Raw genomic sequence first — 15,938 nt, 5'->3', positions numbered from 1 at the left:
GTGCAGTGGAGGATGGCCCAGGTGCTTGGGCCCTACACCCCATGGGAGACCAGGAAAAGCACCTGGCTCCTGGCTCCTGCCATCGGATCAGCGCGGTGCGCTGGCCGCAGCGCGCCGGCCGCGGCGGCCATTGGAGGGTGAACCAACGGCAAAAGGAAGACCTTTCTCTCTGTCTCTCTCTCTCACTGTCCACTCTGCCTGTCAAAAAAAAAAAAAATAAATAAATAAAAAAATAAAAAAAAAAAAGAATAAACATGACATATTTCATTCATTTTTAGATGCATCTCCTAGTTAATACATTCAGTCCTGTGTTGGACAGAAAGTCTTTAAAGAGCCCTGGCCTCTGTGAGAGTGTGCAGTATGGCTTCTCATGGAATCGAAAAGGAAACAGATTGCCTGACAACTCATGGGTATCAGCTTCCTTGTGATAAGGTACCCTGTAGATATGAGAGCCTTTCTATGAAAGGGAAAGGCCACAGTCTTTGAGAACTTTCCAAGGGTAGGGCATGCTGCCTGTGGCCAGAAGGTTCCAGGCTGAGGCCCTGGACAGGTCAGCCTGGGGAGCTGCAACTAACCTGACCTCTGCCTTCAGCTCCCATCTGTAGGATGGTGAGATGAGTAGAACAGCACTGTCACCTTCTAATAGGAAAGAAACAGTGAGTGTTATCAGATCCTGCATTGTAAGACTATTGTTGAGATCACTTGGGGTTAAGAACCAAGTCCTTCCAAAACCTAGGAGCACTTGGCACAGGGAGACATCTACAGTGGGGGCCCCAAGTGTCCTGCTCCTCTGCCCCTGTTGCTGCCTCAGCTCCCGGTCTCCGTCTTTCACATGGCTCAGAGGGATGCTGTGTGACTGACACTTTCTAGGCTAGCAAGAAGCCAACATTGGTGCTTCCCTTGCATGAGTCTTTTGAGAGCCAAGCCACCAGGAGAAATACCAGGTACTTCAAGAAGCTCATGGAATATAGAATTAAAATAGGCATCTGTTTTGGGGCAAAAAAAATTGAAATTCATGCATAGCTTTTCTGAAGGCACATTTCTATGAACCTTTTAAAGACCCTGGGTATGCATGGCTTTCAAAATTTTTTGCACCAAGAAAAGCTTTTTAATTCCATATCCCACAAAATTTTCAAAGTACTCTCATAGAGTGGATGCAGCTGAAGCACCTTACCCACCACCTCTCATTGGATAATCTCAGAGCCCCCCACCCCTGCCGCCAGAGCAACCCAGCACCAACAGGCCCAGGTACTTTGATGCTTGGAAATTAAAATCATGCATGGATCGATATGTTCTTTCCTGATTTTCCAAAGTGAAGGGAAAGTCATTTCCAAACCATTTTCCACTTACAAATAAACCCGAACCCAGTCATGCTGCAAGGTAGCCCATTCAAGAATGTTCTGTGGGAAGATCCCAGGAGGGGGATCTTCCCCAGGAGGCATCTGGCCCAGGCCTCCCCTTACCTCTTTGGCTCAGCTCCCAGTCTCCTACCTTTGTATTCAGCACTCTCAGTCCTGGCAGTTCTGGCTGATCCAGGCCAAGGTGGCATTTTCTCCCTACAGCTGTCTCCCCTCCCGGCAGCACGAGGAAGCCACCTTTGGCAGCACTGTGTTGAGCAAAGCAGTTCACACGATCTCGGTACAAACAAGGCTGCTCATCTGAGCACACCAGGCCCGCAGCCTCCCTCCCACCTGCACCCCTCCCTCCCACCTGCACCCCTCCCTCCCATCTGTACCCCTCCCTCCCACCTGTACCCTTTCTCCCACCTGCACCCTCCCTCCCACCTGCACCCTTCCTCCCACCTGCACCCCTCCCTCCCACCTGCACCCTCCCTCCCACCTGCACCCCTTCCTCCCACCTGCACCCCTCCCTCCCACCTGCACCCTTCCCTCCCACCTGCACCCCTCCCTCCCACCTGCACCCCTCCCTCCCATTCTCACCTGTCCCTGTGGTAAGCAGCCACTTTATTCTGGGCCCTGTTTTCTTTTGTCTTTGTTCCTTTTCAGTCTTTCTTCACCTGTTAGTCTCCTTCTTCACTCTTGAGCCTTCCAATTTCATTATCTGATGGCAAAGCAGCGAGGTTGAGAGCTGCCCCCATCATCGAATGAATTGGTGAAAAATGTAATAGGAGTGATTAAAATATAAATCAATTAAACCTAATGTAATCCAGGCTGCTCAACAATCGGCAGTAGTTAAGGGCTAAACATGCTGAAATTAATAAGATACTTATTAAGGATTCATTTCATATGGAGCTATAATTATGCCTTTATAATAGTCTGCTCTGTGTCACCCTAGGTTTTTCAAAGCACTCCTAATTTCTTACAATTATTTTAATGTGGCAGTTTCAGGGTCATTTGTATGCCTTCTCTAGTGATGTGATTGTGGGACAGCCATTTGGTCCGAGCGGTACCATTTTCTTAAGACAGGTTGTGATGTGCTGTCCATCAAGAGGCATGTGAATGAGCTGAATCAAATGCAGCCATTCATTTGTCTGCTGAATAAGTCATTCTGGAATGCCAGCAAACTCCCCATCAGCCCGGAGTTTTTCCTGTCTTGTGGGTTTTTAAGGACGCTGTATATAATTTGCCTTCAGCAGATGTTTTAGATTGGCTGAACTCAGACAATCCTTAAACTGGATACTCTAAAATTTTTACCTTTTGTATCTTAGCCTGGCTGGAAAATCAAGGGAAGATGGACACTTTACCAACCAAACACAGATAGCCTTGTACAGATGGACCCTGACGTATGAGGGCTGGACTGACTTAGGGTTTTTTGACTTTGTAATGGTGCAAAAATGACATGTGTTCTGGACGAACCACACTTGGAGTGTTGAATTTGATTTCTCTGGGCTAGCGCTGTGCAGTCCAGTTCCTCTCTGGCGATGCTTGGCAGCAGCAATGAGCACTTACGCCCGTGGTTGCAAAGGGAGATGCTGCCACTCTGCAATGTGCTGTGCGGCTGAGCCGGGATGTACAGGAGGCCAGGTGCGTTCTGTGAGGTTTCCACTTAGGACATCTTCAATGCCTGATGCATTCATTGGGATGTAATCCCATCACAAGCCAAGGAACATCTGCATATACAAAACTTGGCATTCGATGATTTCAGCGGGCTGATGGCCACTCTGTAACCAGAAATCCCCAGAGGAGCCTGGTGCAACATGGAGTATTGCATTTGACTGCAGTACACGTCTAGAGAAGCACCCCCAGCTTAGATTAAGTCTGAGCTGCTCACTCACATCAAGGTTCCTGACAGCTGGGAAATTAGAAATTTCACCTGTAAGCTATGAGAAACCATGGACAGTTTCTCAGAAGAGCAGACTTCTGAAAGAGTGATTATTACAGTAGAAGCTGCAGGATTGAAGGTGGGTGTCTACAGTCGGGGGTACAGTCGTCTTTCCATATCCATGAGTTCCACATCCATGGATTCAGCCACTGCTGATCAAAAAATATCTCAGAAAGAAAGTGGTGTCTGTGTGCAACACATACAGATGGCTTCCCCCTTATGAGACAGTTGTTAACAGTACAACTGTTTGCATAGCATTCACATGGTATTAGGTCTTATAAGCCACCTAGAGATGATCTGATGGGGAGGACTGTGCAAGTTATGTGCACATTCGTCACAGTTTGATGAAGGAAACTTGAGTGTCTGCAGATTCTGGTCTCCATGGGTGTCCTAGAACCAATTCTGCACAAATACCAAGAGATGGCTGTATGAATCTGGAGACTTGTAAAATCGGGACTGGCAACACTGAGAGTGTCAGGTAAGGCAAGGCAGTGACCTTGTGGGAGTCAGACCATCCGACTGTGTAGACTGAGCTTTCACACTGGACTTCCGGCTTCAGTTTCCCACAATGCTCCCCACTACGTGGCTCTCTAAGCATGGCTGAAGGAGCAGCAAGGCAGGTGGCTGATGACATGGAAGAAGCATCATGTCCAAATTCAGTGTTGCTTCAAAGCCTGCTTAATGCTTAGTTTGGCTTTCTTCTCATTTCTTGTAGAATTTTTATTTAACACTTTCCTCAACCAGTCTGCATCCCAAACTTGCTTAGAAGTCTCAGAATCATGATCTTCTTCCTTCCTTTGATCTCCCCAAAACCCACATCTGATCTCTGCATTTGTTGAGCAGAGACCTCAGTTTAAACTTTGAACCACTCATGGTAACGTCTGTCAGTGGCCAGTAATCTGCAGTGTACTTTTGTTCCTACTTTCTCTTCCTCTCCCTAAAAACCGTTCCGTAAACTTCTCAGCCTTATTCACACATCCTCAGTCTCTTCCTCTCTGCTGACTTTTGCAGCTCATTCCGCCAACCAGATTGATTTTCTGCTGCCCCATCCCGGCAACTTTCCTCTTAGTAGTTCTCCATGCCCTTAGGACATCAAAGCCAACCCACTAAAGGGCCTTTGCAGACAGATTGAATTATCTGGCTCCATAGTCCTCTTCCTTGAACTCCCATGCTACTGTCTTAACCTGCTTCTTCCTCTTATCATCAAAGTTCTTTAAGACATGAAATCTTCCCGTTGACCTGGGATCAAAAGCCAACAACTTTGACATTCTTGCATCTGGTACTTCTTAATGTTTATCCAGGAAGTTGCTACATCTGGCTGAGTCTCACCTTTTCTCCCTGCCCAACTTGGATCCCAGTTACAATAATTGCAGTGGTCTCCTTGTTGCCTTCTTTGTCACCTGCTTCTTTTGGGTCCCTTTGCTGCTACAGTGATATTCCTAAAAAGCAAATCTAATTTTTTTCCTTTTTTTGGAGAGGCAGAGTAGACAGAGAGAGAGACAGAGAGAAAGGTCTTCCTTTTGCCGTTGGTTCACCCTCCAATGGCCGCCGCAGCCGGCGCGCTGCGGCCAGCGCACCGTGCTGATCCGATGGCAGGAGCCAGGTGCTTCTCCTGGTCTCCCATGGGGTCCAGGGCCCAAGCACTTGGGCTATCCTCCACTGCACTCCCTGGCCACAGCAGAGAGCTGGCCTGGAAGAGGGGCAACCGGGACAGAATCTGGTGCTCCAACCGGGACTAGAACCCGGTGTGCCGGCGCCGCAAGGCGGAGGATTAGCCTAGTGAGCCGCGGCGCCGGCCCAAGAAGCAAATCTAGCTGCGTTCTGATCACGTGCCTTCTCAATCAGCCTGATCCTCCTCCCAGACACTCTTGATCTCATTTACTGGATCCCACTTGATCCTTTCATTTTTTTTTTTCCTGAAGCAAGTATCTTCTAGCATAATCTATAATTTGCTTAGTTTCATGTTGACTGTCTGCCCCACACCCCACTCCCAGTGTGAGCTCCATGAGTTGGTATTTTTATCTGTTTTGTTTACTGATGTAGCCTGAGTGTCTGGTACACCAGGAGCACACCACATGTATTTGTTGGATATGGTAATGTCAATTACCCATTTTCCAATTCCCATCCTTTCCCTTTGACTTACAGGATAAAACAAAAATGCCTAATACAACCTTGCAAAAGCTCACTCGAGCAGGCTCTAGTCTTCTGCAGCCACCAGCCCTCTGCTTCACTTCACTCCGCTCACTTCACCAGGTTCCTTGAAGCCCCCAGGCGTACCTGCTCTGCAGATCCTCTCTGTTCCTTTTAGGTCTATTTCTCCACCGAGGGATCCATTTCTCCCTTTACATCATGTGGAGAGAGCAGTTCCTCCTCTTTCAAAATTCAGCCCAAAACGACCTCCCAAGCCCTTTCCCATCCCTGTGAAGCCAAATCAGTCTCTCTCCTTTTTGCCTACCCTGAATCTAGCATCGTGGCACCTGTTAGGGAGTGTGTCTGCATGCTGCCCCCTGTCTGCATCCCCTCCGTCCCCACCCCAGGACTCTGTGCTCAGCATCGTGCCCAGCTCTTCTGTGTGTCTTCCCCAGAAACCACTCTGGATGGCATCGTGTGGTCCCTTATTTAAGTGACTCAAAGGGGAGCTGCCAGTGCACTGAGCCACATCCAGACAATCCTGGACTTAGGATACTTTGACTTAATGATTTCTCAACTTCAGGGTGCTTGGAAAAGAGGTGCATTTGGTAGAACCTGTAGTTGGAATGTTGAACTTCGATCTTCTGGGCTAGCACTGTGCTATGCAATCCTCTCCGGTGATTCCAGCTGGTGCCAACAAGCACAGCCCCCTGACCACAACAGGAAACCCCCAGTACTCAATAGTGTGCTGTGTTGCTGAGCTAGGGTACATGGGAGGCCAGATGCATTCAATGCATTTTTGTATTTATGATCTTTAACATGTAAGACGGGTTCATCGGGCTGCAACACCATCGTAAGTGGAGGAGCTTCTGTAATCAAAATTGTAAGGGCCATTTTTATTGGCACGCGTTCAAGTCATTGCTGCCCTAACTCTCAAAGCTGAGTCTTTCCCTGTCTTTCTAGTCTTACTGAATGAAGGGTGCTCTCCCTGATGGGAAGCTGAGAACTGGGAAATGATCTGTGTCCTATCCGCTATGCCATCCAGGCAGTCGCTAAGACCTATTCATGGACCACTTCTAACACGTCTCCCGGGTCCATCCCCATCATCTGGTGCCAGCATGACCGCCCCAGTGCACTGCCTGGTTCATGATCGCAGTTCCGTGTGTCTTTATTGAACGAGGAGCTCTCCAGGGCTCAAAGCATTTGCAGACCACAACAGGCGGATCATCGGGCTGCATCCTTGTGCTTTCAAGGTCTGTGAATGTTGCAAAAGCCCAGATGACTTTCTGAAGGACAGTGTTTGAAGTGAAGCACAGCGTGTCTGCGTTTGCCCCAGCTCTCCATATGATTTCATTTTCTGGAAAGTTGAGTTCCTCCCCTCCCCTCGATTTTGCCAGGGAGGTTATTTTCTCTGAATATTCCTATCTTAAAAAAGGCAAATTGAGGTATATATGAAAACTCCTGTGACCGGGACAAGTATTTATTTTATTTCATGGAGGTAGAATGGGGTTGGGGTGTTTGTGACCTGTATGGTCCTTGAGCTGTGATGGGATTGAAAGTATTATGCACAGACGTTCAGTTATTGGGATTATTCTAAGTGTTCCCTAAAGACACTCCCAGCTCTCAATTTCCATGATTATTTTTTTAAACAGCAGTAGGCAAAAAAAAAAAAAAAAAAAAAAAAAAAACCTGGAGAAATTAAGGGACTTGTAAGATTCAGTGCAAGAGTGAGTGACTCTGAATTGGTCATTGACCCTAAGGTAGGGGCCGTACTCACTCAGCAGGGTTCAGTGCTCCCATGGGTCTGGATAAAGCAAGGTAGTAGGAAGTAAAGAGCAATGGGTGGCGAGACATTGATTCCGGGGTAGACAGTTGGTAAATGTTTCCCCCCTCCTGTGGTCTCAGCAGGCTGTGCTACAGTGGTTGCACCTGCTGAGACATACTGGACCCCTGGACCAACTCTCCCTGCATCTGGGGGGAGTCCCTGGCATGTTGGGAGTGCTGTCCTCCCACTCAAGTCCAAGTGAAGGCTGGACAGACTTCTAGGCATCAGAATCTGTAAGGTTTGGCTGACGGTCCGCAGCCTTGAGAACGCACTGGTATGACTTCCATTCCAAAAGGCAAAAAGAGAAGCAGAACTCTGGTCACATGCTCTCTGTTATCTGTAACCATGGAAAACGTTGGCCATCTGTGAGCTCCCATTTGAACACTTTTTCCCTCCCTCTCTCTATTTCATCTCTTTCTTGGGAAAACAAGCTGAGGAAGTGGAGAGGCTGGCGGCCATGCGTTCTGACTCCCTGGTCCCGGGCACCCACACCCCGCCCATCCGGAGGAGAAGTAAGTTTGCCAACCTGGGAAGGATTTTCAAGCCTTGGAAATGGAGGAAGAAGAAAAGCGAAAAATTCAAACACACGTCAGCAGGTAAGGTGATTTTTGCCCCCTTTATTTCTTGTTAGTTATTTGTTGAATCCGATGCTGTTTCTTAATTAGTGCAGTTCAATGCAAGTCTTGGGGTTTATTTGGTCTATATAATTCTTCAATGTGACTGATAGTGGCATTGACAAGCTCTGTGTTTTCTTGTATGTCAAGGATTTTGTTGTGGTTTTTTCAGTAGCAGAACAACCACTTCTTTTTGATCTGTAATTAATCTGAACATAAAACCCCTCTTTTTTCCGCACTTGAATGCTTTCATCCTACCATTGACACTCCGGGTTTTATTATCCATCCCTGTTCTCATTGTTCCAGTAAATGTCAACACACAGCAGAACAGACGTTGTCTATGCCCATTGGCGGATAAGGAAAGGTGATTTCACAGAGGAGAGATCTTGAATTAATGACTCTTGAACATGGCAGGAAAACAAAGAATAATGCGTGACAAAGATTTGTAGCTCAGTGGAAAGCAAAGAACAGTGGAGGAAAGGCAGAACAGCTGAGAGGTTAAAGCCCAGATCCTGGAGGTAGCCTGCCTGGGTTCAGATCCCAGCCCTGACACTTGTTAGTGATATGACTTTGCTCAACGGATTTAACCTCAATTGTCTCACTTACAAACTCGGAGTAAGAACAGTACCTTACGTCACTTAATGTTTGTGGAGAATTGATCTGGCACCCTAGGTAGATTTTTTAAAAAATTATTGATTTGCGATTCAGAGAACTCCCATTCAGTGTTTCATTCTTCAAATGCCCACAATGGCCAGGACCAGGCCAGTGCTGGTCTAGGTCTCCCATGTGAGTGGCAGGGACTCAATTACTTGAGCCATCAACACTTCTTCCCAGCGTCTGTATTAGCAGGAAAAGTTGGAGTCAGGAGCTAGGAATCAAACCCAGGGACTCTGATGTAGGAATGTGGGCATCTTAACTGCCAAGCAAATAACTTCTCCTTAAATGGATATTTTTACGTACATAAGGGTATGCAGAGGGAGATATATAGGAAAAGACACAAAGGGTTTTGCTTTTACCCTTGGGTTAGAAATGAATGAACTTCAGAATTTCACGACTCTCAATCATCACCCCTCTGACCAAATCCCTGCATTCATATTGAGTTCTCCACACTCTCAGTCATGTGCAGACCCCTGAAGTTGTAACAAAACTCACAGGTCCTTCAGACATTCCTAAAAACCACTGAGTGATCGACAAGTGAGCAAAACTCCAAATGGATGTCCCCTATGGAGTGAGAGAGAGAAGAGCACTTAGGTCATTGGTAACAGGAATAAAAATACAGTTAGCGCAAGTTCTAGTGTGCTACGGCACAGGAGGGTGACTGCTGCTTACAGTTTGCTATATGTTTTGTAAAGGACTAGAGAAAGGGAGCTCAGTGGTTCCCAATGCAAAGAAATGATAGGGGCTGGCGTTGTGGCATAGCAGGTAAGGCTGCCACCATTCAGGTGGGCGTTGGTTCACATCCCAGCTGCTCAGACTTCACATCCGACTCCCTGCTAATGACCTGGGAAAGCAGTGGAGGATGGCCCGAGTGTTTTGGCCCCTGCCACCTGTGTGGGAGACCCAGATAAAGCTGGTTTCTACCTGGCCCAGCCCTGGCCATTGAGGCCATCTAGGGAGTGAATCAGCAGATAGAAGATCGCTCTGTCTCTGCCTGTCTCTGTAACTATTTTCAAATGAATAAAAAAATTTTTTAAATAAACATTTAAGAAGAGGGAAATACTCATAGATTTGATTTGATCATTACTCATTTTATGCGTGTATCAAATTATCACACTTTACCCCAAAATTGTGTGTAATTATTAAGTATCAAAACTTAAAATAAAAATTAATGGTAGGCACTATGGTACAGTGAGTTAAGCCACCACTTGTGATGTCCACATCCCATATCAGAGTGCTGGTTTGAGCCTGGCTACCTCATTCCCAATACTGCTCCCTGCTAATGTGCCTGGGAAGTAGCAGTTTATGGCTTAAATACTTGGGCCCCTGCCACCCACTTGGGAGACTCAGATGGAGTTCCTGGCTCCTGGTTTTGCCCTAGCCTAGCCCTGGCTGTTGTAGCCATTGGAAGAGTAAACCAGTAAATTGAAGATCTCTCTCTCTCTCTCTTTCACTGTTCAAATAAATAACTTTTTAAAAAATAATAATAAGGGAAAGGAAATCTAAATGAAATATAGAAAGAAAATGGGAGTGAAAAAACACTGAAGTGTTGAAAAAAATAGTACCAGAGAAATCTCAAAATCCTTTCCTAACTCTGCAAGATGCTTTGTAATAATATACACACATTTAAATAATCGCCTTTTGTCAGCGTGAGTCCCTGAATGGTGGAGTGGTAGATGCATTTCCTTCTGGCACATCAGGGGCTGTGTTCAGTGCACTTGGCAATGCCACAGGCAAGGCCCTCATCTTTCTCACATGAGTGACGATGTTGGCTTCTTCAAGACATTGGAAAACTTGTCCAGCAATAGGAGCAAATAACAGTGGTAGCAAATTGCTCATGAATCATTAAAAACCTGAACATTTTTCTTCTAAAGCTCTTTTGGGAGAAAAGACTCAAATATGTGACAAGCAAAGTCGCTAACTGTAAATCATTCATATCATTAACTATTCTTAGCCAGTTCTTGCGATCGCCATGGCCAAACTGATTAGTTCGGCAGCTGAATGTGATATTTATATGTAGGTTTTTCTTAAAAGAAAAAGAAACATTCAGCTCCTGAATTATCAAGGCAGAAACTATACCATGATTGATGAGTACATGACTGAAAGTATTCTAGTTTTTTTCAAAAGTGAATATTTACCCTGGCAAATTTTTTATAATATGTACTTCTATATATTTTTGCACCAAAATTAGCTCATGCTTTTCATTCTATTTTTCCCTGACTTGTTGAAGTCCCCTTTTGTATGTTCAAATGCTTCAAAGTGCAGACTTACTTGTGTGTGTAATAAAATATAAAAGGGCATTGACTACAGGAATGTTAATTAGTTGGTCAATTTCAGCTGGTGGGCGTGCATTTGTCTTGTATATAAAGAAAAGCAAATATTCAGTGACACTTGCTGAAGAAGATCTTGGATGGACTTGATTCAGGGCCATCGCAAGAGGTGCTGGGACCACTGCACTGGGGTCTTGCTGTAGGGGAGAGAGATTGGGTTTGACTTAAAGACAGCATGGGCAGGCAGGAATTATAACCAAAGAACAGATAAAAAAAAATGGCCAAGAGCAAACCCCAGGAGTATGGGGGATTCTGATGGCAGACAGTGATCAGCCATCAGCCAGAGGCAGTGGAAAATGAAGAACTGGATTTGATACTGAGGATGATCCAATATTGAGGATGGGGGACTGTGGTTGAGCTGACTGAGCAGGATCCCTGCTAAAATTGGATGAGGCAGAGAGGAACTTAACAGGCCAAAATCAGGCCTTAAGAAAAGGACTGCAGGAGAACCTGAGAAACATTTGGCTGATGAGAAATTCTTTGTCAGTGTACACAGTATCTTTTTTACAGGTACAGTGATACCCACTGTTTGAAAGAGTAAGTCCACATGTTACATTTATGTTATATGTGTGTATTTAAAGTTATTTGCTTTCTTGGCCATACAAAGGACATTAGCACAATGTACACTTGGCTTATTATTATTTTCGTGGAGTTACATATATAACTTGCCATAATTAGCTGTGCTGTAGTTTTAATGTAACCAACATCACAGGCCACCTGTGTCTGTGTCGACGGTACCTTCAAAGGCACACCTGCAAATAGGATTTGTAAATTGTGTAGCAATAAGAAAACTACATTTGAAAATTATGACCTCAAATTCTCTTCCATGTTGGCACTGATGACTACACACATTTTCAAAGGCAGATCTCCAGGCCTCATGCTATGCCTACATCTTCATGCTCCAAGCTGGTGGCTTCAAAAGGCCTTAAGCTGGAAATGCTTATGGCCCAGAGTTGATCATAACCTCTTGTATCCATGGATCCCATTCATCACACTCTGCCCCCTACATGTGAGCATTAAGACCCAGAGGCTGAGCTCTGGATGGTGGTGGAAGCTCCCACAACTATGCATTGTTCTTAGAAGCTTCCGTGTATCACTTGGCAGTAGGAGAAAAACAGTAATAGAATGTAAAATTATAGGTCCTCCGGCGATGGTCCCTATGTGCTTGTCAATCTCCCCAGAGCTGTGGAGCCCTTAGCCAGACATACCCAGCTGCTTATGGGAAGCACCAGCAGTGTCCAAAGTGCATCTCCACACCTACCCCAGGCGTAAAGGCAGACGGTAGCATCGCCTCCCAGATAGAACTGATGGTGCCTCCCCCAGATGGCCAGCTCTCACAGTCTTATCCAGATTCTTAGAGAATGAGAACTGTATTTATAGAAAAGTAGCCTGGCAGGAGTAAGCTGTGAAGATGCCACTGAATTATGATTTCATTTCCTCTGAATGGAAAAATAATAAATGATGGGGTTGGCCCTGGAATATCTATATTGTGTCCAAATTCCTTTTGTGCTTCTAGGATTTTTTTGCATACCTAGGACCTTGGTGGGGGAAATCCACACCCACCCACACCCACACCCACACCCACCCACACACACACACACGTTTACTGAGTGTCCACCGTGTGCTGGAGCACCACGTGGCCCTGGGAGTGTAGCTGAAAGCTAAACAAGACCTCGTTATTAACCTTGTGACATGTGCAGCACAGGAGAAGAGGTGAAGGTCAAGTCACAGAAGCAGAGGTCAGATCACACCTGCGGGGAGGGCAGGGGAGGAGATGGAGAGCGAGAAGGGGGTCTTGACTTGGGCCGAGAGGACACAGAAATTTCCTGGTGAAGAGAGGTTTGAGCTGAAATCTGGGGAAGGATTAGGAATAAGGAAATGAGCACTCCGAGAGCAGAAACAGCATGGGGAGAAGAAATAGGGATGAACAGTATAGGCAAGTAGGGAGAAGCATTGCAGAGAGGTGAAGCTGTCACATGGGCTGAGGCTGGAGCCTCACCGGTCCCGTGTCCCACAGTCTAAGTTAGACAAGAGCATGAGTGGCTGCAGGCAGACCAGTGAGGAGGCCGTGACGCACATGACAGCAGCATGAACTAATACTTGGCAGTGGAAAGGGAGGGGTTGGGAGACTTTGTAAAGAGCAAGTGACAGGACTAAGTGACAGGTTAGATATGGGAAGGAGAAAGAGAAGTGGTGTTTGTGGAATCAAATAATATTCCGTTTTGGCGTTTGGTTGGAATATTGTTTAGTCTCAAACAAGGGGAACAACCTGGTATTTGCAGCAACAGAGAGAAACCTGAAAGACCTTATGTTTAATGACCTCGCCAATACCAGAAGGGTAGATACGCACTCAGGCCACTCACGTGAGGCATCTAAAGTAGTCAGACTCACAGGAGCAGGGAATAAGATAGTGGCTGCCATGGGAGGGGAACACAGGCGCTGTGGCTTACTGGGGATGGAGTCTCAGTTACCCAAGATGGGTAAGTTCTAGAGAGCCAGTGCACAACAGGGTCTATAGGGAGCCGTAGTCCATGAAGAGACTGCATCCATGGGACATGCTCTGCACACACGCATGCACACACAAGCGGTCAAAGGGGAGTGTGCCCAGTGGACGTGATGGATATGCTTGTCACCTTGATGGTGCTGATGCTCTCCGGGGTATATGCCTGTGTCAAAACTCATCAAACTGTAGAAATTGTTAAGCCTCCAGGGTTTTTGTATGTGCTTATTCTTCAATAAAGCTAATAAAAATTTGAGAAAAGAAGTGCCCAGCAGAGCACCTCAGTGTTGGTGGCCTTAGCTGGGATGCATATTCTGAGGAATAGTAGTCAGGGGAGGAGAGGTATGATTCCAATTTTAGATGTGTGATTGGGTCTACTTATAATACCCAGAGTTAGCAGTTGGACCACAAAGGAGGAGTTTGGCACGGGTATGTAAAGTTGGGGGTCATTTGCATACTTATGATAATGAGAGTGATGACTATGTATGAGATTGGCTAGGGAACAAATATGAAATGGAAGGGAAAGCGAGCCGAGGCTGTCTTAGAGACAAAGGAAGACTAACGTGGAGGTGAGGGAGGATGAACGTGTAAAGATAGAAAGGCTGTGGCCGGAGCTGGGATTAAAACCGCGACACTGAGACGTGCTGGGAGCCAGGAACAGAGCCTGTGAGGGAGGTGTGTCCTCCATGGCCGTGAGAGCACCGAGGGAGAGAAGTACAGGATGTGGCCACAGACGTGAATGGCTCCCGTCAGCTGGAGGCCATGGGTGACTAGCAAGAGCTGTGTGGGACAGATGTCAGATCAGTGGGGAAGAACGTTTTGAAGAGGTTTGGCAGTGAAGTGAGGAGGGATGGGACAAGGACAAGGAGGACACGTGTGTGTCTGTAGGGGGTTGCATGTGTGCATCTCTACTGGGAGTCACTGTGTGTGTGTTGTCTGGCTTGTCTTCATTGTTTTACATGGCAGAGATATAAACACACAAAGCCAATGTGACGGATCTAGAAGAAAGAGAGTTACAAGATGTTGGAGGCAGAGGAGAGTGGGTAAGAGAGCTGAGGAGGGACAGGTTGGTAGGATGCACAGAGAGAGAAGAGCTGGCACCAGAGGAGGAATGAACTCTGCTGAGCTGGGAGGGACACCAGCTGTCTGTGTGGCAGGTGGACAGGTGGCTCTGCTTGGTGACTATCCGATGGCTGAGTTTTCTAGGTAGTAAGAGAGGTGGTCTTCTAGCAGGAAGGGTAGGAGAGGGACCATAGCACTAAGGCTACCTCAGGTTATCACATTGCTATAAACGTACAGGAGTCCCCTTCACCCACGGTGAATATGACCCAAGACCCCCAGGGGATGCCCGAGACCACAGATGATGGTCATGACCTTGTAGAAGGGTGCTTCACAAAGTCATGGAAATTGGAATTAAAAGATAAGTTTATTATGGTACAAAAAGATTATGATATCAGTGCCTAGTTTTTCATAATACACGTCTCTATGAACTTTTTGAAGACCCCTCATATATGTTATGTGTTTAAATACATACACACCTATGATAGAGCTCAATTTATGAGTTAGGCATGGCAAGAGATTAACAACAACAATAATATAATGGTACAATTATAACTGTACTGTAATAAAAGTTGTAAATCTGAATTGCCAGCAGTACTACTCTTGCACTTAGGGCCATTATTAGGTAAAATAAGTGTGACTTCAATACAAGCATCAGTTCTACAAAAAGCCAGTTGATAACAGGAGCCTGCTGAGTGACTAGTGGTCAAGTGATGTTAAACGGTTTGGTTACGCTGTGCGTGACTCTATCCTGAGTGGGACGGAGTGGCATGGTCAGAAGAGCTTATACTAATCACAACAGTGTGAAACTCAAAACATACGAATTAGTTATTTCTGGAATTTGCCATTTAGTGTTTTTGGATTGGAACTGGCATCATGGCACAGCAGGTTAAACCACCACCTTCCATGCCATCATCTGATATGAGCCAGGGTTTGAGAGCTGGCTGCTCCACTTCCGATTCTGCCTCCCTGCGGGGAAGGCAGAGGAGGATGTCTCAAGTGCTTGGGCCCTGTCCCAACATGGGAGACATTCTTGGAATTCCAGGCTCCTGGCTTTGGCCTGACCCAGCCCTGGCTGTTGGAGTCATTTGGGGAGTAAACAGAATGGAAGAAGGATCGGTTCTCTCTCCCTCTCCCTCTCCCTCTCCCCCTCTCTCCCTCTCTCCCTCTCTCCCTCTCTCCCTCTCTCCCTCTCCCCCTCTCCCCCCCTCTCCCCCTCTCCCCCTCTCACCTTCTCCCCCTCTCTCCCCCTCTCTCCCTCTCTCTCCTTCCCTCCCTCCCTCCCTCCATCTCCTTCTCCCCTCTCCCTCCCTCCCTCCACTTCTTCCCCCCTCTCTTTTTCCTCCCCCTCCCCTTTTCTCACCCTTTCAAATAAATAAAATAAAGCTTAAAAAATTTGAATCACAAGTGACTGCAGGTACTGGTGACTTTTGTCTTAGAATTTGGCCATCTGGGCCCAGCCACAGATAAAGCAGGTAGTTAGTTCATGCTGGGCTGAATTTTAAAAAAAGAAAAGAAAAGAAAAAGGGGAGGAATGGAAA

At 46.5% G+C, this 15,938-nt stretch overlaps 1 protein-coding gene across 20 annotated transcripts in view; it reads left to right on the top strand.

Annotated features, from left to right (window-relative positions):
- The window catches only part of PHACTR1 (phosphatase and actin regulator 1), a 581,745-nt gene that overhangs the window by 334,724 nt on the left and 231,083 nt on the right, over nucleotides 1-15,938 (top strand). For all 20 annotated transcript variants that reach the window (XM_051855837.3, XM_051855839.3, XM_051855844.3 and 17 more), the window contains one exon: nucleotides 7,669-7,833. In XM_051855837.3, coding sequence (XP_051711797.1) covers nucleotides 7,669-7,833 — 165 coding nt within the window. The remainder of the gene's footprint in view (nucleotides 1-7,668; nucleotides 7,834-15,938) is intronic.

This window comes from Oryctolagus cuniculus, chromosome 5 (assembly GCF_051225735.1).
Source record: "Oryctolagus cuniculus isolate XC-2025 breed Fujian yellow rabbit chromosome 5, ASM5122573v1, whole genome shotgun sequence".
Lineage (NCBI taxonomy): Eukaryota > Metazoa > Chordata > Mammalia > Lagomorpha > Leporidae > Oryctolagus > Oryctolagus cuniculus.
This window is presented reverse-complemented; position numbering and strand designations above follow the sequence as displayed.